The following is a 26497-nucleotide window of genomic DNA, read 5'->3' on the forward strand; positions in this document are numbered from 1 at the left end:
TTTTTCTATGAACTTGAAATAGCCTCAAAATGTCAAGAGACACATTCAAAAATGACTTTTTATATGAAAAAAAAAATCTGTACTACAGGAATTGTCAACACAGAATAAACAAAAAATATTATTTTATTTTTATTTGGAGTCCTGGCACAAATGCCAGTGGCCGTGGTATAAAAAAAATAAAATACCTCCACCTCTAAAACTACAAGTCCCATAATGCCGTGCAACATCAGAGATTTTATTTTAGAAACCAAGGCCAAAACATTTTATGTGGATGAAAATCAAAGTAGATTAATGTTCGTGTTGATATGATTATGACGGTGTTTAAGGTTAGATAAGGAACATAGGTTATGGATGTTTACAATTAAACAGAGATTTCCAATGATAGTAAAAGTGAGGTGGAAAGAAAGGGATTTGAGTGTCTGGGGAACGAGGAGAAACGGAGACGATTGAGTCCATTGAAAAGATAATATCACCATCGTATTTCTGGTAACCGTTTGGTCCACGACCTTGTTTGCTTAAAGATTTTAACCCCTTGTTTGATTGAGCTTCACACACTTGCTTGAGAAATTTGTGTTTCCAATAAACATTTAGAGACGATTAAAAAGACAGAAGGATAAACTAGCTTTTAGCGTTAGCATGTGTTGTGGTATAGCTACGGTTTCTTATCAATGTTTTAAATCCCATCAGATCCAGGACCAGATCCAGACTCGGAATGCGACGCGCGTGATGTCATGCGTCACAACTTGAAAGAGCTTAAACCGCGACATCAAAGTTTCTGCGGCGACATCAAAGCCCGACGATTAAAAGCCACCAACTCGACAGGTAAAGACAGATCGGCGGACATTGACGTCTGAGCGTCCAAAGGTTTTAAGTAGACGGAACATGAAGTGAGTCGGCGATTCCACCTCGGACTTCTGCCTGCTCGTCAGTAGGTGGCAGCAGAGACACTGACAGGGTTCTCACGTTAGGTGGTTCATTCCAGGGAGGTCTTCGGTGCAAAGTGTATCTCTGTGTAATCTGGAGTTTCACATTTCTGGATCTTCTCAGCCATGTCAGGTGGAGATAATTTAGATAACAACTTCTTGAACCTGTCCTTGTCCCTGGGTACGCCTTCCCAGCCACATGTCGGACGAGGGGATGGAGTGCCGCATTTTGTGATCAGGTTCTACCAGCAGGTGGCGATGCCTAGAAGGCACCGTGCTCCCGGAGAACACTTGGCCGCTTTACAAAATGGTCCCCCAGGAAACCCTGCTCGGAACGTAGTCCCCCCATTTAATCAAGGGTTCGGTCCTCATCAAATCCATGCGGCTCAGGGGAACGATATCCCCGAAGATATCCCTGATCTGTTGCAAGATATGCCGCCGCCGTTAAACCCGATGGTGTTTGTCAACATTGATCTGCTGACTCATCAAGGGCCCTCCATGAACCCGTCGCGTGGAGAAAGACGCGCCGTGTCACAAAGTGCCATCCCCCTAGGAAACCCAAGAGAGGTCTCGGTCCTCCTACGACACCGGGTCGTTGAGCAAAGTCCTGGTCTTTTGGACCTCGGGCATCAACCCATGAGCCTAGAACCTGCAGAAAACTACAATATTATACTTGACCAAGAACCCCCTGGAAACCGACAGCCTTCGCAAAACCTGGTCCTTCCTGGGAGTCCACTTCCTCAAGAAGAACCTCTCCTTTTATACGAGGATTCTCTGGAGCCTGAAGCAGAAATGGAGGGACGATCAAGTCCAAACCAGAATGTCCTGCTCTTGATGCCGGAAGACGATGAGTTAGGAGATGAAAACCCGGTGTTTCCTCAAGTTCTTTTCATAGACTACATCCACGTCGAAGACATGCTGCCAAGAGAAGACCCTTACTTAGAAATAATAATAGGGCCTGAGCTGGATCCAGAATACGAGAGGAATCCAGTTCTTGAACAAGAGGCAGAATACGGGCCGGTACTTCAGCAAAACCGGGTTCCTCAAGAAAACCTACTTGCGGAAATCGAAGGGGTTCCCGAGGCGCCCCTGATACCCGGACAAAGTCCACCGCCAGAATTAGAGCAGGAGCAAGACCAGGTTGTTCCTCCTGAACAAGAATCTGCAGGAGAGCGACAGACTTTACCAGTTTAGCAACTTAAATAGCATTTACACATATTCATCACTGGAGGCAGCAGAGGTAGTCGGCAATATCAAGGAAATCGCTTTTATTTCGCCAAACTTATCCGGACACACAACAAACTTTCCTGTAGTCTGTTGTCTATCTTTAGCGTCATCCTTTTCTCCCCACTAGGGGGCAGTATTTCTCGAGATTAGTTTTTGTCGAAGCACTGTTTGTTGTAATGTTATCTTGTCAACAAATATTGAAACAGAGTAATGTATGTAATGTAATGTAATTGTAAGTGAGTAATGTTCACCCTGGGGGCCACATGTGGCTCTGAAGTGGTTCATGCTTCCCTCACAAGGTTTCAAAAACGTTTCTTACATATTTAGGATAAACTGAAAGTTGTCGAGGGTTAAAATGTTTTCACTTGAGAAACAGATTTTGATGCTGTTAGAAATATTTTTAGATCTCGGGAAACAATAAAAAAAAATGCATGATCTTTGCAACTTGCTCTTGACCTTTTTATCTCATTACAAGATTTTTTTTTAATACTGTATATATTTGATTATTTTTTCATTATTGCGTCCAAACAGTATATAAAGTATTCACATATACAATATTTATTATTTGCATTTTTGGATTTCTTTTATTTTCTTTTTTTTTCATTTTTGAATTAACTTTCTTTGTTTATTTTAATTCATGTTTTTATACATTTTTGTACTCAAGTATAAGAGACGGGATGACCTTTGTATCTGATTAACTAAATTACTTTTATATTTGGGTACTTTTGGTGCTTGAGTTTTATTTTTCCTCAAATACTTTTGTTTCCAAGTACTTTTTTACTTGAATATTTTTACTGTATTACTTTTGTTTTCATATATTTTCAACACCCTTTTGTTGCCTCTGGGTCAAGGTGAACGACCTCCACCACCTCATGTGGATTTATGGAAGACAGGGAGGTCGTTAACCTTGACCCAGAGAAAACACAAGGGATACCACAAACATATTTGTTTCCAGGCCTTTGGGTCACCTTGACCCTGAGATAACAGGGTAAAGTGTAATTTCATTTGTAAAATGAATTTATATTTAGCTGTATTCATTTATTTTTTGTATTCATTTATTTTAACTTGTTGTATTTCAATATTATTACTCAATTAATAGCTGTGTGCTTTCTAAAATCTAGTATCTTAATGCATATTATTTTAATCAAAATTGTATTTTTTTTAAACATTATTGTATTATTTGTGTTTTATTAATTATTTATATTTTATGTTAATTTAATTGTTTTATTTGTAATTACTTTTATTTTCTTAATTCTTCTTTTACTTTATATTAGTTTATTACTATATTCATTGGTTTATTAGTTTGTTTTTTATACTGAAGTTTTTTACTTTTAATTGAGGTACTTTTTGCACTAAAATATTTTTATCCAATAACCTTCCTAGCTGAGTACTTTTTAAACTCAATTATCTTCATTTGATTTACTTTTACTTTGATACTTCTGTATCCAGGTACTATTTTTACTTCATTGGAGTTTTGATCAATAACCTTTTGTACTTTAGTATTACTTTACTTTTTACTTGTTTACTTTCGTAGCTGAGTGTGGGGTTCTAGGATATATATATATTTAAATATTTATATGTATAAAATATGTATAAAATAGAATAAAGAACAAGAATAAAATGTGCATTTTATTGTTTTTCAAAAAGATTAAAGGAAAGAGGATTATTTTTGGGTTGAAGTTAAGGTTAAGATAAGTGTTGGATCATTACAGATCTGCTGGAACATATTCAATAAAAAATACTCAAATATGAAAGCAAACCAAATGATAAACTATAAAAATAAATAAATATACTGGTTGCCCGCTAGAGGTCAGTCTTCTACTCACTATGACCAAGTCAAGCGAGTGTAACCTTCATCACTGGCTTCAGTTTCCCGCCCTCATCCCTCCACTCTCATCCTCTTCTCTTCATCCCTCGCTCATCATTTTAGCTCCTCCCCCTCTCGTCCCTCCTTCATCTCCATATCTGTCAGATTATCTCCATCATCCCGCCGCTCAGATGTGAGTACTTTTATTTCAACCTTTTCTCCTTCTTTCCTCCCCTGTGGTTGTTTTTACCTTTGACCTTAAACATGTTTATGATAAATATTACACTTTTGAATCCACGACGAACAAGAAGGAAGTTTTTCGTGACTCTCTGCACTTGTGAGGAGAAACAAACTTAAACATCTCAGAAGCTGTGATGAGTCACAGTCGAGGTCTGAGTCACAGAGCCGCTCGATCGATGACTCATGAAGATTCAAGTCTAATGTATCGCAGTGACGTGTGTTGGGGGAGGGGAGGGGAACTGTCACTAATCCTCTGTCAATAAAGTTGGCAGTGGTGACGTGTTCTTAAGGCCACGCCCACTTCTCCTCCAGACAGACAGGTGATGCTTCTGAGGTGGAGCTGCAGGAGGAAACTTCTACTCCATGACTTCCTAACTGTCTTAATGATCACGTCAAGAGCGCCCCCTACTGAGCTCTGACGGTGACCGTTATCATTCGGCTGCATCCTGTAGTATCAACAAGAACAGAAGTATCTTTGCTAGATTCAATTATATTTGTTTACCTGATTACTATGGAATCAAAACACTGATGTATTCAAGAGTTTTTTTTAATCATCTATATTTACTTGATTATATTTATATCCAAGTACTATTGTATTCAAGTTTTTTTTAATCATCTATATTTACTTGATTATATTTCTATCCAAGTACTATTGTATTCAAGTTTTTTGGAATCATCTATATTTACTTGATTATATTTGTATCCAAGTGTTTTTGTAACCGTGTATTTTTACTTGATTACCTTTTTGTCTGATTACTTTATCTTACTTAAGTAGTTTTACCTGATTTATTTTGTGTTTTTGTACTCATGTATTTTTACTTGATTACCTTTGTATCCAAGTGTATTTTTGTATCCAAGTATAAATATTGGGTTAGCTATATATATATATATATAAAGTACTTTTTGATTAAATTTCTATCCAAATATTTAGTGTATCTGGTTATATTGCCTAATTACTTCAGTATCCAATTACTTTTGTACTCTTGTATTTTTACTTAATACATTTTGTATCATAGTAGTTCTTGTATCTAAATAGTTTACTACCCATATACACTTTCTTGATTACTTCGTATACAAGTATTAAAACTGGATTACCTTTGTACCAGAATACATTTTGTACTTCAGTATTTTACCCTACATATTTTTTACCTGATTACTATTGTATCCAAGTAGCATTTTTATCAAACTATATTAGTACTTTTGTATTTTACTCGATTGCTTTTGTATCAAAGTACTTTTTGATTTCAATTTTTTTTTTTTCCCTTGATTTCATTTTGTGTCCAAATATTTTATACCTGTGTATTTTTACTCGATTACTTTTGAATCCAGATATTTGGTTCACTCCCAATCAATTTTCCCCCAAAACTAAAGTATTGGAGTATTTTTTACACCTTTTTATTTTTACTGTATTACCTTTCTATCTGAGTACTTTTTGTACTTGAGTATTTTGACTTATCTACTTATGTATCCAAGAACCTTTTGTATCTGTGAATTTGTACACGGTTGCATTTGTATCCAAGTACTTTTTGGACCCTTTACTTTTTACTCAATTCTGTTTGAATCCAATACTAATACTATTTGGCAGCATCTTAAACAGGGCTTCACTGATAGAATAATAATAATAAATTAAACTAATACTTGTGTGTCAGGTCGACTACAGACGGTGCAGGAGGTTCTGGTCCTGAGGGGGGCGCTCCAGCTGCAGCCCCAAACCTCACCAGCAACAGGCGCCTGCAGCAGACCCAGGCCCAGGTGGACGAGGTGAGACACACACAGGAGGTCTGAACTGGTTCTGGATCAGTGAGGATCTACGGGGTCTTCCTTCAGGTGGTAGACATCATGCGAGTGAATGTGGACAAAGTTCTGGAGAGGGACCAGAAGCTGTCCGAGCTGGACGACCGGGCGGACGCCCTGCAGGCCGGAGCCTCACAGTTCGAGAGCAGTGCAGCCAAACTGAAGAACAAGTACTGGTGGAAGAACTGCAAGGTGAGGATTGACTCTCATCACTGGCTCCTGCTTTCAATCTACACATTCATCCTCTCATCACTCACTTGACATCCTTTCATATTCTCCGTTCATCCTCTCATCATTCACTTGACATCCTTTCATATGTGCCGTTCATCCTCTCATCACTTACACATCCTTTCATATGTGCCGTTCATCCTCTCATTACTCACTTGACATCCTTTCATATGAACCGTTGATCCTCTCATCACTTACAGAACCTTTCATATGTGCCGTTCATCCTCTCATCACTTACACAACCTTTAATATGTATGTGCCGTTCACCCTTTCATGACTTAGACATCCTTTCATATGTACTGTTCATCCTCTCATCACTTACAAAACCTTTCATATGCTCTGTTCATCCTCTCATGACTTACACAAACTTTCATATGTATGTGCCGTTCATCCTTTCATCACTTAGATATCCTTTTATATGTACTGTTCATCCTCTCATCACTTACACAACCTTTCATATGTACCGTTCATCCTCTCATCACTTACACATCCTTTCATATGTGCCGCTCATCCTCTCATCAATTACACATCCTTTCATATGTTATGTACCGTTCATCCTCTCATCACTTACACATCCTTTCATACGTTATGTGTCGTTCATCCTCTCATCACTTACACATCCTTTCATCACTTACACATCCTTTCATATGTTATGTACCGTTCATCCTTTCATCACTTACACATCCTTTCATATGAACCGTTCATCCTCTCATCACTTACACAACCTTTCATATGTACCGTTCATCCTCTCATCACTTACAGAACCTTTCATATGTGCCGTTCATCCCCTCATCACTCACTTACCTTCTTCATTCATTCATTCATCAACCATTCTCCTATAGTTTCTTTCATCCACCAGCTCATCCCCCATTTCTCAGAATGTTTCATACATGCATACTCCCACTACTTCAGGCTCCGCCCACATTCATAACCCCATCCAATCAGAAACAGATGTTCAGGTTACGTCAGAAGAGTTATTTTTGATTGACACAGCGACCACAAAGGAAATCCTCATTTCAATCTGGATTAGAGAAGCGGGTTCCAGCTTAAGCAACCAGCTGTGGCACACACACACACACACACACACACACAAAGACGTTATGGTTAATCTCTGGTTGTCAGTCAAAAACCACTTCCTGTTCCTGTGTAAAGTGGAAGATTTTGCTGAATTTGTGTTTGTTCTCAGATGATGATCATCATGGCAGTGGTCGGTGTCATCTGTCTGGGTGCTGTCTTTGGTAAGGACCTCAGACCCTGAGCCCATTAAGGTTTTTAAAATGACCATTTCTGAAAATGAAGTTTACACTTGTTTTGTTTATCTCTACAGCGTATTTCTTCTACTGACTCAACTGGACAATAACTCGTTTTGTGATGGCCCCCCTGTTTGGTCGCCCCCTTGTTGTGAACACCGGTACTGTTGCATATTTCCACCTACATTTCAATCAAACCTGTTAAAGTCCTGTAATGAAAATTAAACATTTTGTTCCTGGTGAGAAGATGATTTGTGACTGAAATACTTTAAATACTGTTGTAATAAATATGTTTTAGTGAACAAATATTTATCGAATTCTAAAAAAGATTTGAAAGTTATTTTGGCTACTGTGTTTTGTCGTTTCAAATGAGCCGCATCATGATGAACCCGTCACTCAAACATAATGCAAACACAGTATTTCTGTACTTACATGTGGATAAAGAAAACTTGTAAAACATTGAACTCAGAATATAGTGTACAAATGTCCTAAGGTCGAAGTCTCAGTTAGCAATGAACTGATGTAGCTTGAGTGTTCTCTCACTGATGGCCACTAGATGGCGTGCTCTGCCTTTTGAGCTACATTATAAAGAAACGCCGTTATTTTTTAAACATGGCGCCACCGATGAAGAGATGGGAATGTAAAAAGCACCGTTTGAAAATATTTACTTGTAAAGTAAAAAATGAAATGATTTAAAGCCATGCAGTTAGAATCCTGGCTCTCTGGCTGCTGATGCTTTGGTTCTGACAAACCAATAAAACTTTTTTTAATTGGATTTTTTTATTTAGGTCCCAAAAAAAAAAAAAAAAAAAAACCAATAACATTATATCAATAATATTAATACAGAAATGCAAAAAAAAAGAAAAGTTGCGGGCAAAAGAAACATTTCTGTCCACAGCCTTAAAATCAGAACAGTAATAAAAAGGTCGAGCGGAGAGATTTGATCCTCCAAAGTTTTTAGTTCGTGTGAGGAGGGCGGGGCCAGAATTTGACAGCTGTCCGTCGTTCTTTTGTGCACAAAGCAGGAATGTCCATGTGAGTCCTGATGAGGGGGGGAGGCGAGTCCCCGGTCACTGTTGCAACATCTGGAGAAGAAAAGCAAACAGACATCAGAGTGTTGTATTTATTTGAACATAAACACTGAAGCTAACCATGGCTCTACAAATGTGTGCCGTGTCCTTTACAGGGAGGTGACTGTAGAGGACACGGCACCATAATGAGCAGAAAGAACAAAACGTATTGTAAAACAGAGAAGCCATTTTCATTATTCAGAGCAGATCCAGAATCAAATGAATGGACCGTAAGAATCTAATGGACTCAGGAGACTGGACCTGATACCCTGAGATGTGAACCAAAGCCATGATCCCAGCAGCAGCAGCTCACCTGTGCAGCCTGTGATTGCGTCTGTGTCTCAGGCCCTCGGCTAGCCAGCCTGCTCAAGATGTTCCTCTCGGACATCTGGAGTCGTACGGCCACGGGAGGTATCCGGGCGATGGTGGCGGGTAGACGGGTGACGTCGGCCTTCATGTCGCTCAGAAGCTCCTCCAGCTGCTTCAGCACTGAAGACACCAAAGTCGAGTCAGTCACGAGGATCACAGTGGGTCGGGGCCGGTGAGGGGGGGGGGGGGGGCAGTACCTTTGTGCAGGACGGCGTTGGCCGGCTTGTTGCCGGACATGGACTCCTTGCTGAGGTGCTGATGCGACTCTGCCAGACACTCCACCTCGCTGAAGCGCGTGTTGAGGGCCATGGAGGGGTGAGACGGGTCCTCGGACATGTTGAGGTAGGCGGCGCGTCGCAGCTGCTCCTCGATGACGAGAGCCTGCTCCAGCAGCTGCGCAGAGATAAACGTTTCATTAATGTCAGGAGCATGTTTGAAGAAGAAAATTAACCACAAAAAGGGTCACAAAGCCATCAACGAATCAGCAATCTTTTCGCACCTTGAATCTTCGAGCCAGAAACTTGTTCTTGATCTCCAGGAAGTTTCCTCGGTTCATTTCTCCTTTGAAGGGCTCGTTGAGGATGGCGAACTTGGCGTCGTTCTGGATGTCCTGCCAGCGGGCGTAGCCGTGTCTGGGGCGAGCTGGTCAAGGGCGATCACATGACGTGTACATATTCTCTTTGGGGGGAACTTTGACTCTTTTTTGGAGCAGGAACTCCAACAATAAATACATGGAAGCTCTCACAGGCAGGAAAAGGATACTGTATGATTCCGGCCAGCAGCCAGTAGTCATGACGACGGTGCCAGATCTCGTTGGTTTTCTTGGTCACAGTGGCAGCACGTTCTTCATTCTGCCACAACGAGTGAAGCTCTGACGACCAAACAAAGTGTGAGTTTAACAATCGTTTGAACAAGTTAGTGCAAAAGAAATGGATGCGTTTGACGTTTTTAAGACAATTTGAAGCAAGAAAAAATGTGTGAAAAACGACGTGAGATGAACGTATTTATCGGAGCCTCACCTGTAAACCCTCCATCTGCGATGTTGAACATGAAGCGGGTCTTGACCTTCTTCTTCTCCTCGCTGATTACGACCACGGAGGCTCCGCCCTCTTTGCTTCCATCCCCATTCTGAAGTTTGGCCGCCGCCTCCTCGGTCTTAGGCGCCTCCTTCAGGTCTGTGGGAGAGTGACGGTCAGTGACAAACATTCAGAGCAGGAGCACTTAAGAGGAGCAGGACCGAACCTTTCTTCTCCTCCGCTGGAGTCGTGTCCATCTTCTCCTCAGTCTTCTCCTCCTTTGCTGCTGGAGACGAACGTGAAAGTCAAAACACGGTTCGGACCAGTCATGACGGTTCCATCAAAGCTCTCTTTACGCCTAATGTTCATATAAAAACGTTTTACCTTTGACCTCCGAGTCTTCAGCTTTGACCTCTGACCCCTCCGACTTGACCTCTGAAGATTTTGTGTCCTCCGCCACTTCCGGACTCTTCTTCTCCGCATCTTCGTCCGCCTCCTTATCCTTCTCCTTTTCTTTCTCCTTTTCCTTTTCCTTTTCTTTCTCCTTCTCCTTCTCCTTCCCGTTGACCTCGCCATTAACCGGCTTGTCCGTCTCCATCGGCTCCTCGCTGTTCTTCGTCTTCTCCTCCTCTGCCGGCGTCTTCACCTCGTCGTCGTCAGGGATGGCGATGACCTGTACGAGAGATCCAATGAAGTCTAGTCTCATGCGGCATGAAAGTGTGACAGACTGAGATGGTACTAATAAAGATACTTCAAGCAGTATTACTTCAGTTTGTACCTCGTCAGACTTGGAAGCGTCTTTGCCATTTTTCTCCGCATCAGCATCTTTCTTCACCTCCTTCTCTCCATCCTTTGGAGCCGAATCATCGCTCTTTGACTCGTCAACTGAAAACGAAAACATGGTCACTTTGGCAGCAAACCTTTTAAATCACCTTATCCATATTTTCTTACTCCAGTATTCACAATATTTGTACTACTCTTTCAAGCATGGCTCTCAAACTTGGGATGGAGGCCATTTTCATGCAGTGACATTATTATTTTTTTGTGAGTGCAGGCAGAGCAAGGGGCATTTGTCAGATGTTAAGGAATAAAAATCATAAAATCAAATAATTGATATGGCTTTGATGGAACACGTATAGTTAGACGAACAAGTGAAACTACAAAATAACAAAATAATGAAATCAATAATAATCAATTTTGTCAAACCCCTCCCTGCCTGCGGCCCAGTCTAAACAAGGATTGACGTCTGGCTGGACGAGTTTCAAACCCCCATCATAGAAAGACTTGAAGAGTCGATCAGATGCGTTACCTGGCGCTGGGGTGTTGGGTTGTGTGTCGGCAGGAGTTCCTGTAGACGGAGTTTTCCCAGGAGAATCAGGCTGAGCCGCTCGTTTGTTTTCCTCCAGCTCTGCCATCCAGGGCATGGACCACTGACCGTTCACATGCTCGAACTCTTGGACCTTAGAATAGAGGTAAAGACGAGTTAAGTGAAATTCATTCCTACAACCATGTAGCAACAAAAAGAATCGGGTCTTACCTTCTTGCGTATTAGCGACATCACACCGATGCGAGTGAGGACGTGCTGCCGGGACAACCCTTCTCTTGGGACGCCGTCGGCAAAGGTCTCGGCGCCGTCGGCACCGGGTTCACAGAGGTGACGCATGAAGAGTGAGACGTAGGCTCTGAGGGGGAGACGAGGTGGGACGGTCAAGTCACAAAACTTTCTCTTTTTGATGAGTAGATGCAACACAGCAGCTGAAGGATTTGCAAGATTTGCTATGGACCTCGAGCGTTTAACATACAGCCGCTAGTCTCAGACATTCAAAACATTATTTGAAACTTGTCTTTTCTACATCTCTCTTTGTATTATTTTACGTTTCACGATTAATCCACACTTATTTTCACTTTATCAAATGTGGCACTCTTTGAAAAAGGTTTCGACACTTCCGATTCACTGCATTACACTTTTTTATTTTACTTACTTGAATTCTTTTTCAGACTTCCCGCGCAAGTCTCGGACCAGCCACTGAGTAGAAAAGGCGTCCTGGGGTGGCATCCCATAACGCATGACGGCATTGAGGAAGGCTTTCCTTTGCCGAGAGTTGAAGCCCAGAACCTGACGGGGGTTAAAGGTCAGACGTGTAGCTAAAATCTTCACATACAACTCATCTCGATTCAGACGATAACTCACCTCTATGTTCCCGCTCACCCTGGCCAGCAGGGGGGGCAGTGGTTTGTCTTTGTCGTTCCTCAGGCCTTTCCTGTTCGGCCGGCGAGAGTTTGCTGCACAGAGGGTTTTTATCTTTCAGTATTGCAATTCCACTTGTGAGAGTTATTTTCATAATGAAAAGTTCTGCAACCATTCTTTAGTAACATGCATTTATCAATTTATTTTCAACCAAAAAGATAGTAGTTAGAATGAACACTGTGAATATTTAATAGTGACATTACACAACAAATACAATGTTTTCAAAGTGTGATATGAATAAATCAATATGACATATTTCTTAAGATTGAACAGGAGACATTGAATTTGACACCTAAATAACAGAGTCAAATGTCGAAAAGGTATTGATAACAATTTGAAAATAGTCTTTAAAAGATCAGACTAAATAAAATAATTCGTTATCTAGTAATTAACAAACAATATATACATTTTCAAAGAAGTAATATAAGTGTTTTCCTCACATTTCTCACCTTCGGTCCGTTCATCAAAGTCCTCGTCACCCTCCTCAGAAGCCACGGAGTAGTCGGACTGACCGTCAGACTGGTCGTCCTGCCAATCGGCTGCAAGACAATGTTGAACACCAGCATCAACACATGCTCTACATCGGTTCCGTTCTCAGGCAACAGTCACGTCCTACACTCACCTCGGTCTTCCTGAGAACCATCATTGTAGTTCACTTGTTTGCGGATGCGTTTGCCTTTGCCAAGGTTGCGGGCCAGATCCTCCTGCTGCTGCTCGTAGTGGTGTCGCAGCAGCTTCTCCCAGTAGTCGGGATCCACACTCTCCTCCTGCTTGATGATCTCTCGCTGCACCTCCTCCTCCTGACAAGACAAACAGTCAAGATTAGTAAGAGAAGTCTGGTCAGCAACAGTATAAACATTAAATCTCAACAACAGCTTGTTGTAAAAATGTGTTCTCGCACCTCTTCGTCCTCATCTTTGACAACATACTGGGCCACCTTGAAGGAGCTCAGGTACTCGTTCATGCTCTGTATCTCCGTGTCATCTGTGGCGCTCTGGTCTCTGTCCAGCAGACGGTCAATGGCTTTGTCATCGTAGTGAATGACGCTGCTGTCGTCCTCTTTGTTCTCTCCTGGACAAACATTAGACCCTGGTTTGTACCCGGCACCTCAGATCTGCAACCTCTGTCAACTCACCATCCAGCTCGTCCTTAAAGAGTTCCTCAGTTCCGAACTTGAGAATGTCGTCCAGCTCCTGTTTGGACATGGAACCGGTCTTGGAGCCAAGCCCGGGTCGCACCACCAGATGGGTCAACATCATCTTCTTCTTGGCAACCTGAGAGATGAATCATGAACAGAACTGTGAATAAAGATGACATCATCTACATCCATGTGTTAGCATCTCCATAGCATCGTCCTTTATCCATTTTCTGTCACACAACTGCGATTTAAGTTAATCAAATACCGCCGATCAATAATATTAAGATAAAAAACATCTTGTCTTGGTCAATTATTTTCTGAAGCACATTATCTTGCTTCATCACTTTATTAATCAACAATTTGCTTTATGTGTAATTGGGTTGTCATCACATAACCAGTAACAATGAATCATCTTCTCCTTAAAAGGATAAATATTTGTATTCATGGTACATTGTCTGGATTTTAGTTGATGAAAACAATTTGGCCCACTCTTCCTGACAGTTGATATGGATATGAATTTCAACACAAAGCTACAAAAAACAAATGAAGACCTACCTGTGTGATTCTTTCCTCAACAGAGGCTTTTGTGACGAAGCGATAGATCATCACCTTCCTGTTCTGACCAATACGATGAGCTCTGCTGAAAGCCTGCGGATGAGAAGACCGAGCTCAAATATCTGACTCACAGTGCCCCCTCTATTCTTGACATACCTGGATGTCGTTGTGAGGGTTCCAATCCGAGTCGTAGATGACGACTGTATCGGCCGTCGCCAGATTGATTCCCAGGCCTCCAGCTCTCGTTGACAGCAGGAAGGCAAACTGCTGAGCACCAGGAGCTGAGAACATCAAAAGTCACATGGTCAACTCGTGGTCAAAATCTATATGGGACTCAACTTACCATTGAACCTGTCGATGGCCTCCTGTCTCATCCCTCCTGTGATACTTCCATCAATTCTCTCATATTTGTACCCTTCATTCTCGAGGAAGTCCTCCAGGAGGTCCAACATCTTGGTCATCTGCAAGAACACAGAACGAAACCTTGTAAACATTTCATAAAAAGCAGTATGCAAACTGACTGTAGGATGCAGACAATGCTCCGCTCTGATACCTGAGAGAAGATGAGGACTCTGTGTCCGCCATCCTTCAACTTTCTCATCATTTTATTCAGCAGAAGAAGTTTCCCTGAAGTTTTGGTCAGAGCGTTTCCTTCATACATCCCATTGGGCAACTTAGGAGCTTCCTGTTGAGAAAGCACAGAGGAGGTTTTTATAAACATAATACAATGGCAAGAAAGGATTCTACATCATTAGCATCACTTTGTCATGAGCGATAAATGAAAAGAGGAAACTCCTACCATAGCAGCTCCAGGGAAGAGGTAGGGGTGGTTACAGCACTTCTTCAGATCCATGACCACATTCAGCAGTGAGACTTGGTTACCACCTCCTTTCGTGTTCAGCGCCTCAAAGTTCCTCGTAAGAATAAATTTGTAGTATTTCCTACGATGAGAGAAAAAGTTTACATTTCATTTTTAGGTTTTAGTTTTTAATTTAAATTGTCATTTTTTTGCCTTCAATAGTTCTATAATTATGGAATAGCTTGACTTGTGTACTCACTTCTGCATGGGACTGAGCTCTACACGGACGATCAGCTCAGTTTTGGAGGGCATGTGCTTGAAGACATCAGCCTTCAGTCTCCTGAGCATGTGAGGACCAAGCATGTCATGAAGTTTCTTGATCTGGTCTTCTTTCGCAATGTCTGCAAACTCCTCTAGGAAACCCTCCAGATTACTGCAGAGAAACGGAGACAGAATAGCGTTACTTGCCAATCATATTTTTTAATGATACTAGGATGAGATTTTTAAAACAGGTTTCAAATTTTACAGGAAAAAAAAAAAAGATCATAAAAAGGCTCAGAAATGCCTATCTAAAGAGGTGTTAAATGCTAGCCTACCTGAACCTCTCCGGTGTGAGGAAGTTCAGCAGGTGGAAAAGTTCCTCCAGGTTGTTTTGGAGTGGCGTTCCTGTTAGCAGCAGTTTGTGTTGCAGAGGATAATTGTTCAACACCCGGAAAAACTGAAATACAACAAGTACAGCATTTCAGTCAGTTTTTCCATTTCTGCAAGCACGGGTTAAAATGCTTTAGATCTGACGTTTTGAGTTTCCTGACCTTTGACTGATTGTTTTTCAACCTGTGAGCCTCATCAACAACTAAACAAGCCCAGTCAATGGAGCCCAAGATGGCCATGTCAATGGTGATCAGCTCGTAAGAGGTCAGGAGCACATGGAACTTGATCGACGAGTCTTTCTGTTGGACATATCAACAGTGGACTGTTACACTTCTGACATCCAGCTCACAGCACAGACCTTCATACCCTCATCTTGGAGGCCTTCTTCCCTCCTCGGATGGCGTTGTCTTCAAAGGAGAATTCGTTCTCTCTGATGACGGCTCGACTGTCTTTGTCTCCAACATAAGTCACAACATACATGTCTGGCGCCCACATCTCAAACTCTCGCTCCCAGTTAATGATGGTGGACAGTGGTGCGCTGACTAGGAAAGGACCTTTGGAGTGACCCTGGAGGAGAGCAGGAACCAATACATTTTTAAAAACGATTTTTTTTTTTGGATTGCAGCAAAACATCAAGAAACATTTTGATATTCAGTAAACAGGCAGCTGTAAGTCAAGTTGGAATTCATCCATGTCCTAAACCTGTGTTTAAATCTTAAATGTTAAGCTCACGACACACACCTCTTTATACAGGGAGTAGAGGAAGACGGCCGTCTGAACAGTCTTCCCCAGTCCCATCTCATCAGCCAGGATGGTGTCTGTGCCTTGGGCCCAGGAAAAGCGGAGCCAATTCAGTCCTTCAAGCTGGTAGGGGTGCAACGTCCCGCCCGTGCTGTCCAGGTACTCAGGCTGACGCTCAAACTTGATGGTTGGCTGAGGGGGGAAAAACACAACAAATGTTTATTCAGTTTAAAGAGCAGAATGAATTAGTAAAAGAAACTAGCTTAAAAAATAAACATGAAAAAAAGAACTTTCGTATTTAATTCTTGCACGTCATTTTTTTTTTTTACAATAAACATACACAGGTAATTAGAAGCAATTGAAAGTAAACTCACGTCAACCACTGGGTTCTCTGGGGGCCTGTCCACTTTTTTCACCCGACCTTTGACCTTGATTTTCTTCCCTGGTTTACCTTCGTCCCCCATCATGAGCTCTCTGATAGAAAAGCATGGAGGTGTAAGGAAAGAAATAACTAGGACAGATGTGTGAAGTAAGAAATACAACTCACCTGTGGTTCCAGTAATGGACTTTGTACACGTCAAACTCAGGTACGTCCATGTCGTCTGCCTCCCACGTTGCCTGGTCGTAAGCACACTCTCTCCACTTGATAAGGTAGTGGACGTTGTTCTTTCTGTCCACGCTGTAGACAGAAGGTTGATGAGCTTTTGTCCATTTAGAAGATCTGCGTTTGTGTGTGTGATTTTTCTCTTCATAAATTTGTGGAATTGGTCACTTTGACCAATAATGTGTAAATTCAACAGGATACTAATGAAATAGAGCTCCAATATTAGTCATGGTTGAGTGTACCTGTGATTAAGAATGCGGTGGATATTCAGCCACTCCAGCTTGATGCCAAAGCGCAGGTATTTCTCCTCTAGCTTGGCATACATGGGATCTTTGTTTTTCCTCTTCACACTCTTTTCTTCTTCTCCATCACCAAAGTCAATGGGCGGTGGTTCATCCATGTCATTCTTCCTCTGGTAGTTTCGGAACATCACTTGACAGTGGAGTTCCAGCTACAGATCGAACAGCGTATTCGTTAGCACTGTTAGTCTGGCTTTTTTTTTTAACTAATAACCAAAGTCTCGACCGACCTGAAGCTCTGTGACCCAGGAGCAGTGCCAGTACGACATGTTGGACCATTTTGCAAAGAACTCCCTCTCCGGTCGTCCTGCTAGTGGCTGTGGGTCTGGAGAGTCTGCAGGGAGGTCTGGAGGTCGGGGCACAGGTGTGGACGGTGGCGGCTGACCCCACTGCCATGTCAGGATCTTCTGGACTTTTCCTTTCATGGGTGGACACTGAAGAATGTGGAAAATAATTACTTAACATGCATGGATTTTTAAAAAAGCTTCAAAAGCTGAAAATAAATAAACTGAGAAGTAGCCCAATATAAAATCCACTGTGTACTGACCAGGCAGCGTGGGCAGATCCATTCTCCGTTGGGAATCTCAGGTAGTGGTGGGTTAAGACAGTGAATGTGGTAGGATGAAGGACACGAATCACAGCAGAGTAGCTCCCCTCCATCCTTACAAACGCGACAAAACTCCATGTGATGGTCATCCTCCTCCATTTCCCCAGTATCTACAGCTTCCTCTTCTCCCTCCGATTGCTCTTCCCTGGCCTCCCACTGGATTCCTTCTTTCTCCTGCGCAGTACAAAGGTTGGTTTTTCAGTGAAACAGGTTCATATACGTAGGGCCTGTTCTAGTCCGTCACAAAAACAGTAAGACGTGGTAAAAAAAAACATACACAGTGTGGGCAGCTCCAAGTTCCCTCTGGTGCTTTCTCCATGTCTGGATCCAGACAAACCATGTGATACGCTCTCGGGCATGTGTCACATAGGATGATCTCTCCTCCCTGCTGACACACCTCACAGTAGTCCTGGTGGTCTGTCTCATAGCCGTCCCCATCCTCAGCTTCTTTTTAAAACACAGAATAGCGTGACAATCTGCAAAATGGGATGAGGCTCTGGAAGCTTATTACAGAAGAAACTTTGAAATCGTTAGCGATGTATTACTAGAATGAAAAATTCCTTTTAAGAAAAAAAGTCTAAAAAAAACAGACCTTTCTTTTTCTTGGGTTTGCTCTTGGCTGCCTTCTTCTTGTTACGGCTGCCGCGACTGTTGGATCCTTCAGACACAGACATGCTGTTCAGGCTTCCATCTTCAAAGTCGCTGTCCACTTCAGGCTCATCCTCCTCGCTCTAAAGACAAGTTCAGGAGATGAATATCGATTAGTCAGAAAAAACATCTCTAATTTGAGGCCAGTGAGACGGATGGTACCGATGATCGCTTCCTCTTGCTGTTGAACCCGCCGAGCTTGATCTTAAGAGGAGCCACTTTCTTAGTCTTGGCGCTGCCCTTTTTGTCTTGAGGTTTAGCCGCAGGTTTGGACCTTTTCCGGGCGTTCGGACCTACAGAAGAGATCCGTGGATGTTAGACACCGTTATGGATCTTCTTTAACTATCAGCTCTTCAGATTCTTTTCGCACCTTTTCCTTCCTTGGTCTTGGCCTTTCGGACTGGAGGAGCAGGAGGTGGCTGAGGTTCCACTGGAGCCGGCGCTGGTGGAGGTGGTGGTGGTGGAGGTGGTGGTGGACTGACATCTGCTACCATATTTTCCACAGCAGCAGGTACGTTGGCAGTGGCGAGGGCAGCATTAGCAGCAGCAGCTCCCTTGAGTGGATTGTTGGTACTGAATTCTCGCCATTTCGCTCCAAGAACCATCATCATCTTCGACACAGCAATTTTGGGATTTTTGCCAGCGATGAGTGGCCTGCAGGAGGCAGCATTTCATTAGATCTGACAAAATGAGTCAACTTGTCTTCTGTTTTTGAAGTGTAGGAGCTGCACAACCAATGGCTTAACATCTTAACAGTATTGACAGAACAAGCACCCAATTTAAACTGTTAAGACTTGCATTAGTTCCAATATTCAATGGGAAAAAAATTATATATGATTTCTAAACTTTACTAGAAACCAACAGTCAACGTGATACGTTTATAATCTGAGGTTCGACAAGTACCTGACAAATTGACTGAAGGCTTTGTAGTTAGTCAGAGAGCGATAATCCTCCTCAGTGAAGACATGGTCAATGTCCTCCATCCCCCAGTTCTCCAGCAGTTGAGATGAGGACTTTGGCTCCTGTTACAACAAAATAGATAAGAAAAATCTTAGACAATATTATAAAATATTGGTAATAAATGGATTGTTTTGGTGCAACAATGTTCATTATGGCCATGCACTAGACACTAGGCTCCACACATGCGAAATAAGGGTAAATGTCTGACAATAAAAGGGAACTTATGAATGTATCAAGTTTGGGGGGGGGGGTAGTCATTTAAGTTACCATAATAGGAGAGCAAGTATGAAGACAAAACTTGTTAAATATTATTAAGATACTGTAAAAAAAACAAACAATATAAATGTTGTCATTATCCCTGGTTGAAAATGTTATGAAAGAATCAAGCATCTATGAGATTAATGAAACCAACTAAAGAGATGCTTTTGATACAGTAATGACCAGAGTCACAGTCCTTATTCAAGGTACTACTGCACATGTATTTTATGCTCCATTCCAAATGGGATTTATTCAGAGGAGTGCAAAACTGATAGAAGGCTCTTTTTTGTGCCCTTGAAATTTGAGTCAGGGTAAAATAAAAGGAGTGTTAAAGAGCATACAAGACCACCTTTCTAACCTTTAAAACTGACTGAATCTAGGAGAACAGCACAGGCCGGAGTATTTCGCAGATCACGTCTCTGCAGGAAACACTAGCCTTTAATGAAAGAAAAAATCTCTGTCTGTGCTCAACTATGATCTTTTTTTGTTATGACCTCATCTCAAGATATCAACCAATCACTGCACAAAAGGCCATTTAAAAAAAAAAGCAGACACATCTATTTCAGCTTATGCATTATTTGAAGAGAAACAAAAACATTTCAGTGAAGACAAAGTACCCACTACAAGGCAACAGTTGCTTGAGTCTTAAAGTAATAAAACACCTTTTTGCTGGATTGCACACATTTGTACCTTCAGAATAAAGGTTAGAGGGCCAAACAAATTAAACTTAATGAAAACTCCAAATGTATAAATATTTTTAAATCGATCTTAAGCTCATGGAATTCCTTGGACAGTTAAGAGTAAATGTTTGTTTACTTCTCTATCACCCTTCCATGCTGTTGTAATTTGACGACACCCATTTCCACATTCTTCCTTCCATAAACCGCAGCAGCAGATACAGATGTGTTATTAATGAAAATGTGTTTATCAAACCAAACAGGAAAAGGGTCAAGAGCGCAGTGCAGTAGACAGTTACTATGGTAACAGCACATATCTATGGCTTACACACCCTTACCACACTTATACATATTCACCTACGCAACCCCCCCTCCCCTCGCATAAGTGTCATTAAGTATAAGGCCCCCTATTGGCCGCTGAGCCCTGAATCCAGGACTCTTTGTTTAACCAACACACACTCCGTCTCTCTCTCTCCGTCTCCCTCTCTCGTCACGTCTGTTTGACAAACCATGACTGACTCCATTACAGGTTCGACACACGCATAACGGAACAAAGAAACTTAAATCCTAAAATGGGTGAACCACAGGGAGCAAACACATTTCATCCAAAAAAAGACAAGAATGAACCTGGCGCTTCTTCACACCAACAAAGCTGAACAATTGGATACTAGTGTCCCAAAAACCAAACAGGGTGGTACAGATGGTTGCAGAGATTTGCACAGAGATCAGCAACGGTTATTATCTTGGAAATAACTCCAGAATTACATTTAGGAAAAAATATACTTTTATCAAGATAAAGCTTGAAAACTGACGATATTAATTTACAGCACTATTCAAAACAATGTGTTAGTTGGCTAGCATACATAGTGTTTTTTGTTTTATTTCTAAGGAACACTATTAATAAACAAAAATGTACACCCTGTTGTAAATCCACAAATATTTTCTAATGGACATTATAATGATTTTGTGTCGAGTGTGGTACATATGCAGTGTTATTTTCGAAATTAAGAATTTGATTGACGAGTAAATTAAAAAAACAAGAACGCGTGAAGAAACGCTTGACACAAAAACCAAACAAATGACAGCCGATTCCTCAGAACCCAGTTGTAAATAAAATACAATTCTGTAAGTAAGGAAAGAATCAGTTGAGCTTATGTTTTTTTTCTCCTAAATAAACGTTTCAGGACCAACTTACTTGAGTTAAAGTTTTAGTCAGAGTGATCACCTATGGTAAGATGATGGCGGGAATTTATACGGTAGATCGGATGTACAAGTATTTGAATCCAAAAAATGATTTGTGGAAGATCACAACATCTAATTTAACAAAAATAATTCAAGTAAACAAAATTAACCAAGAGTAATGAGGTAAAAACAAAGTATATTTTCGCCTAGAGTCAACCTCAAGTCCTTGTACCCTAATGCCGCATCAACAGCAAAAAACTAGATGTCAAGCATACATTTTAATGTGCTTCAGATTAAGTGAACTTTCAGACACCAATTAGGTCATCCTTACCCAGCCGTCGTCATCATCATCATCATCTTCATCCTCCTCTGGTTCAGGCTCCTTTTTTCTGGAGCTCCTCTCGGAACCAGTGCTCCTCTTCTTCTCCTTGCTGCTGCTGGTCCTCTTCTTCTTCTTCCGCCCTGGTGTGTAATCACTGCCCTCGCTGTCTGAGCGCTGTACAGCTTCTTCTCCAGCTTCATCAGTGTTAGGTACATCCATATGCTCTGGAGAACTGAGTTCCTGGAGTGAAGCAAAGTTTCAAGTCAGACTTCTATGAAACAAAAAGTACTTTATAAAACTGTAATTTCTGAAAAACTTATAAATAATCAGAACATATTGATATATGCAAGTAGTGAACAGCTCACCTCTCTGCGGGACCGCCTTTTAGCCCCTTTACTCTCTTTGTTTTTCTTTGCCTTCTTCTTCTTCTTCACCTTCTGTGTCTCTGGCTCAGAGAGCTCCTCTTCATCATCATCTGCAAACAGAGCCATTGTCACGAACCATGTATGTAATCGTGTTTATCTACAACATTCACTTCTATATTCAAATTTTCTATTCTAATTCTAAATGTTCAGCGTACTTAGTACCAAAAAATAAAATGTCCTATGCACGGAAGCAAGAAATTGAATAACCAATTTAAAAGTTCACCCAGCAGTAGATCCACCATAAGATGTCACTATGAAGAACTAACTAAACAGCAAACTGGTGTAAAACAATACCATCTCTTTTATTTTGGAATGCATGTTGATGCACCTAGGAACCGTGAATTTATATAAGGTTTCAAACACAATGTCATCATTTATATAAATAGACTCAATGACCATCTTTCTACAAAACAGTATTTGTTTTGACTATTTCAGTCAAATTTCTTTTTAACATTTTAAATGTATCAAATAAAATGCAGTTTGAAGTTGTAACATTTTCTGTGACTCCTGTGTTAGTCTTATTTCTTGGACTTTGGAACTTTTAAAATTTGTAGGCTTTTTTAAATGTGTATCGTTTTTGATTGTAAAGGACTTTGTCACCCTGGTCTAGAAAGACGCTCTACAAATAACTATTACTTAGTTACTGACAATTAGATTAGGACAAAAACAAGATGTGAACTTGAGATGAACTTGTAAACTATGAAGTGAAGCCAAAACTACAGGACACAGACTGATAACATTTGGGTAACATGGCCTGTTTCTCAACCCTTGAGAGTTTTGAGTTAGGTAGTTAAACAAAATGTCTGTGAAACATGCCACATATATAGGGGTTTTAAAGTCATCATTTTTGTCTTTCCAATACCAGATGATTACAACAGACCCGTGGTTCTTACAAAAACCATTTCCTGTATAAACAGAAATAGTGGACACATGATAATTATAACATTCAAGTGTATATCAGCTTATAATCATGATACGCACTGAATGGGGACTTTACCAAGAACGCCTGACACATAACTCATGCAGTGTGATGCAATGTTTATTCACTATTTACAAGAAAACTTGGTCAAGGCCTTTCAAATTCCACCCATCTTCACACAAGTCATTGTTAGTTAGTGAATGCATATACAAGCAAACCACTCAATGATTTAATGAAAGTAGCAATAGAGTTTGGTCTTTTTTCACCCTGTTCATATAATTTCACTTCACAACCGTGTGGTAGTAATTTCCAGTGTCAACTATGGGAATTATCAAGTAATAATAAAAACTGCCTATGGCCTCCTCCCAAAAAAAGATAGTCATGCCTGTACCTTTTCAAGCACATGCATGTCACAGTCACACCAATGTATTATATAGTAGATATACAGCACATATAACTGATGTTTGACCCAGAACACAGTCTGATAACCACAACTTGAACTACAGGATATTCGTTATTTCATAATCGTTTTATCCAGGAAGTTCTATGAAAAATTGAAATTGTGTTGTTTGGAACATTTTGGTGGAACGACTTGTGTGACCCAAAAAGCTATAAAAAAAAAAAAGTTAATTAAATCTATTAAAAAATAAAAAAGTCAGTGATGTTTGTTTAAACTGAAGAGTTTACAGCATTTATATTCACCATAAGCAGATTAGTTAAGCCTTTATAGTCGTGCTCATCCATCTTGAATAGAGAAAGCTTCACATAGATTACCTTGAACACTCATATTTACTAAGAAAAGAAAGGTTGTTTTTTAATGAAATATCTAATCTAAAGATATTTTATACTTGAGCACTTTAAGCTAACTTGAAGCACTGTTGGTTCTCAATGACTCTTTGTGTAGATGATGCAGTCCTATCAAAACACAAAAAGACTTACAAATATTTATATAAACAAATACCATAAGAAATAGAATGAGGTACAAGATGAAATGGAAAAACATCGTTTAATTACTTTTTCACTATAGCAGTTTTAATCGAGAGCGCCGGCCATGAGGAGGGAAATGCTACCGAACGTCATCCTCCAGCTTCCAAGCTAACTGGCTGCCTCCATCTTGTCATCGACACGTAAAAAAAAAAATACCGGTAGCAGGCTCACAGTAGGCCGCGGGAACATGCCGGTCAGTTGGCGTGACTACACGGAAACGCTTTCGGGGAATACGCATCGCACTTCGGCTAGAAGTCCAAGAAGCACCTTAAGTAACGCGTTTTACCGACTTATTTGCGAATTCCGTGTCGCTAACGCCAGTTATTCAACCGTCACCGGCAGTAGCATTGCTAGCCTGATGCTAACAGAACATGATTGATATGAATGCCAGCAAACATCTGCTGTTAGCATACGACCTCCGCGATTTTTAGCGAAGTAAACGAGTCTCACCGTGAGGTAACCGCTCCTCTGGGGCTCCATAGTCGTCCCTCTCGTCCTCACTCCCAGACATCTTGCAGGGTAGAAAACTTTCTATTTAGTTAGCTAGCACTTTAGCTAACTAAATGAAGTTAGTTCGCAGGTATAATCCAGAGTTTTTTTCTTCAGTCTTTGAGTTGGAACCGAACCCGGAGCGGTGGCGGTGGAAGACAGGGATCCAACAAGGAAGACAAGAACAACAGAGTGGACACGTTAGTTGCTTTTAAACGCACGATAACAACAATAAAAACACACGGACATCTTTAGCTAATACGTTATTATACCAACTTTATGCTCACAATCCCGCGTTCTCCATCCTTGTGTGTCTAAAATCGCTACTTTATGTCTTATTAGCATTCGTGCTAACTGAGCCGGACCGGCGTCCAGAACCAACGTTTGACACTCAAAAATAAACAGGAAATCAACAAAAAAAAAAAATCAACATTTTTAACCACACAACACGTCCCGCCATTAAAGAATCCGGCACTTAAAAGAAGAAACGTGAGAACATGAATATACTCACAACTCCACAAACATGAACTCAGCTCTGACTTTGACACTCAGTCACAATAATTATTGGCTGCTCTTGTCTTGTTGCGATTGTAATTTTCCTTAATTTCCGTGTTTTTCAGCGGCGGCGTGTGCGCACGACGCGTCTCTTTCTCTTGCACACCACACACACCCCGCGCGCGCACACACACAAAGAGATCAGGGGGCAGACATCCCATAATATCTCCCCTACACACCCCTCCCCCACTCTGCATAGTTACCTTGCAACGTACAGACCATAATAGTCAACTCACCCCCCCCTCACCCCTCCCTCCCCTACAGTCTCTTCCCCATTCCAGCATGCACCCCCCCCACCATAGCAACGATGGTTACCATGGAGACGCCCCCTCCCGCCTTCCACCATCAAACATCCCATAATAATAATGAGCAGAGTCACTAACATCCCACAATAAGCATAACTCCAAAAAAAGATAGGAAGAAGGAGGGGCGGGAGGAGAAGCCGTCACATGGCAACTGTGTGTGCCACATGACTGTTCAAGTTGAGCGTGTGCGTGTGCGCATGTGTGCGCGCCACTGTAGATGAGTGATGCACGCACACACACAAGTTATGATGCAGGAGCACCGGGCGGACCCCCGACGCATGTTCTGAGGTGGAGGTCAAAGTTGACCCCGGTGACCCCCACAATAAGAGCGTCTTGACCGGTGCAACATGCTTAAAGCAGCAGCAGGAAGTGGAGAAACAGAAAGTGTCAGTACAGTAGGGTGTAAGTGTGTGTTCACAGGGGTTCACTACTGTGGGCCCTCGAAACACACACACCGAAGTCAATGGTGGGAAAAAATACCTGTCTAGGGCCCAGTCAGCAGATCGGACCTCCGACTGTACCGGGGAGGTTTTGATGGTGTTTTGGACGATGAAGGTGTAGCTGGGAATCTTGAATGAAGGAATTCTATTATGAATTAGTGAGTCTTCGTGACTTACGTTGAAGTGCAACAAATGTGTAAGAAACCCAGCATGTGTAAGAACATCGCGAAAGTGGTAAAAAAAAAAAAGCATAGACGTGTGTAAATAAAATAATATAAACTTTTATTAACAATTAACCTGCACATATTCACAGTGTTTTTATTTTTGTGTTGCAATTAAACCTCCGGCCACAAGCTGGCAGCAGTCAATACGTCCGCCGCAGCCAGAGGAACAAAATTCCTGTGAGATCCCGGCGATAATTGAGGATGAGAGGATACAGTCGACTCCAGCAGCTTTTAAAGATGATGTTTGGATATATTTAGGTTTTTCTAAACAAATGCAAACAGTACTGAATGCAGGAGTCATACAGGCTGTTCATTCTTAAGTGCCAGAGTCAAGTACTTGGACAATACTACAAATGCTCGTACTATACATCGTGATATGTATCGTATTGCCAGGTTCTAGCCAGTACACACTCCTTGCTGATATACATGCTTATCAGTCCATGACAGTGCATCGCTCCTTTGAACTCACCCTTGTATTAAAATAAATGCATCATTAATAAAACCTTTATTGGTTCATTCAAACATGTCAGTTACTAGACA

The 26497-nt window shown here is 41.4% G+C and overlaps 2 protein-coding genes across 5 annotated transcripts; one reads left to right on the plus strand and one right to left on the minus strand.

Annotated features, from left to right (window-relative positions):
- The first annotated feature begins 4020 nt into the window (after positions 1-4020).
- LOC148083946 (vesicle-associated membrane protein 1-like) lies at positions 4021-7809 on the plus strand. Its single transcript, XM_087787200.1, has 5 exons — positions 4021-4150; positions 5847-5958; positions 6025-6183; positions 7406-7457; positions 7547-7809. Coding segments are annotated over exons 1-5 (342 nt in total). The 5' UTR covers positions 4021-4148; the 3' UTR covers positions 7564-7809.
- A 437-nt stretch (positions 7810-8246) lies between these two features.
- Positions 8247-25158, minus strand: chd4a (chromodomain helicase DNA binding protein 4a). Of its 4 annotated transcripts, none has more exons than XM_087787183.1 (41): positions 24945-25158; positions 24395-24551; positions 21979-22088; positions 21623-21853; positions 19118-19236; positions 18585-18868; positions 18377-18507; positions 18159-18297; positions 17844-18010; positions 17507-17740; positions 17190-17393; positions 16903-17111; positions 16604-16735; positions 16431-16530; positions 16057-16248; positions 15682-15882; positions 15477-15614; positions 15261-15382; positions 14924-15097; positions 14665-14806; positions 14419-14550; positions 14209-14326; positions 14022-14146; positions 13866-13958; positions 13308-13446; positions 13074-13243; positions 12795-12972; positions 12613-12711; positions 12116-12207; positions 11907-12040; positions 11462-11606; positions 11234-11384; positions 10703-10809; positions 10309-10597; positions 10151-10210; positions 9928-10083; positions 9671-9779; positions 9408-9540; positions 9106-9301; positions 8853-9028; positions 8247-8554 (listed from the first exon to the last, which is right to left on the minus strand). In XM_087787183.1, exons 2-41 carry the CDS (start codon positions 24453-24455, stop codon positions 8540-8542), a joined length of 5907 nt encoding a protein of 1968 aa, XP_087643309.1. In that variant the 5' UTR covers positions 24456-24551; positions 24945-25158; the 3' UTR covers positions 8247-8539. The 4 variants fall into 4 exon arrangements, with proteins under 4 accessions (XP_087643309.1, XP_087643311.1, XP_087643310.1 ...); XM_087787185.1 differs by having other exon boundaries at positions 12622-12711; positions 24945-25157; XM_087787184.1 differs by having other exon boundaries at positions 12622-12711; positions 17844-18013; positions 24945-25157.
- Positions 25159-26497: the final 1339 nt, after the last annotated feature.

This window comes from Callionymus lyra, chromosome 3 (genome assembly GCF_982586985.1).
Source record: "Callionymus lyra chromosome 3, fCalLyr1.hap1.1, whole genome shotgun sequence".
In the NCBI taxonomy this organism is placed as follows: domain Eukaryota; kingdom Metazoa; phylum Chordata; class Actinopteri; order Syngnathiformes; family Callionymidae; genus Callionymus; species Callionymus lyra.

What these genes read in the sequence shown, in the direction of transcription:
- LOC148083946 (XM_087787200.1), top strand. An exon ending in CCCAGGCCCAGGTGGACGAG is followed by an intron (nt 5,959 to 6,024) that starts GTGAGACACACA and finishes GTCTTCCTTCAG; the next exon opens with GTGGTAGACATCATGCGAGT. An exon ending in ACTGGTGGAAGAACTGCAAG is followed by an intron (nt 6,184 to 7,405) that starts GTGAGGATTGAC and finishes GTTTGTTCTCAG; the next exon opens with ATGATGATCATCATGGCAGT.
- chd4a (XM_087787182.1), bottom strand. Translation starts at nt 24,455, where the DNA reads ATGTCTGGGAGTGAGGACGAGAGGGACGACTATGGAGCCCCAGAGGAG. An exon ending in CTTGGAGCTGCCCACACTGT is followed by an intron (nt 17,741 to 17,843) that starts GTATGTTTTTTT and finishes TGTACTGCGCAG; the next exon opens with GAGAAAGAAGGAATCCAGTG. An exon ending in CGCAGATGGAGGGTTTACAG is followed by an intron (nt 9,780 to 9,927) that starts GTGAGGCTCCGA and finishes TTTGGTCGTCAG; the next exon opens with AGCTTCACTCGTTGTGGCAG.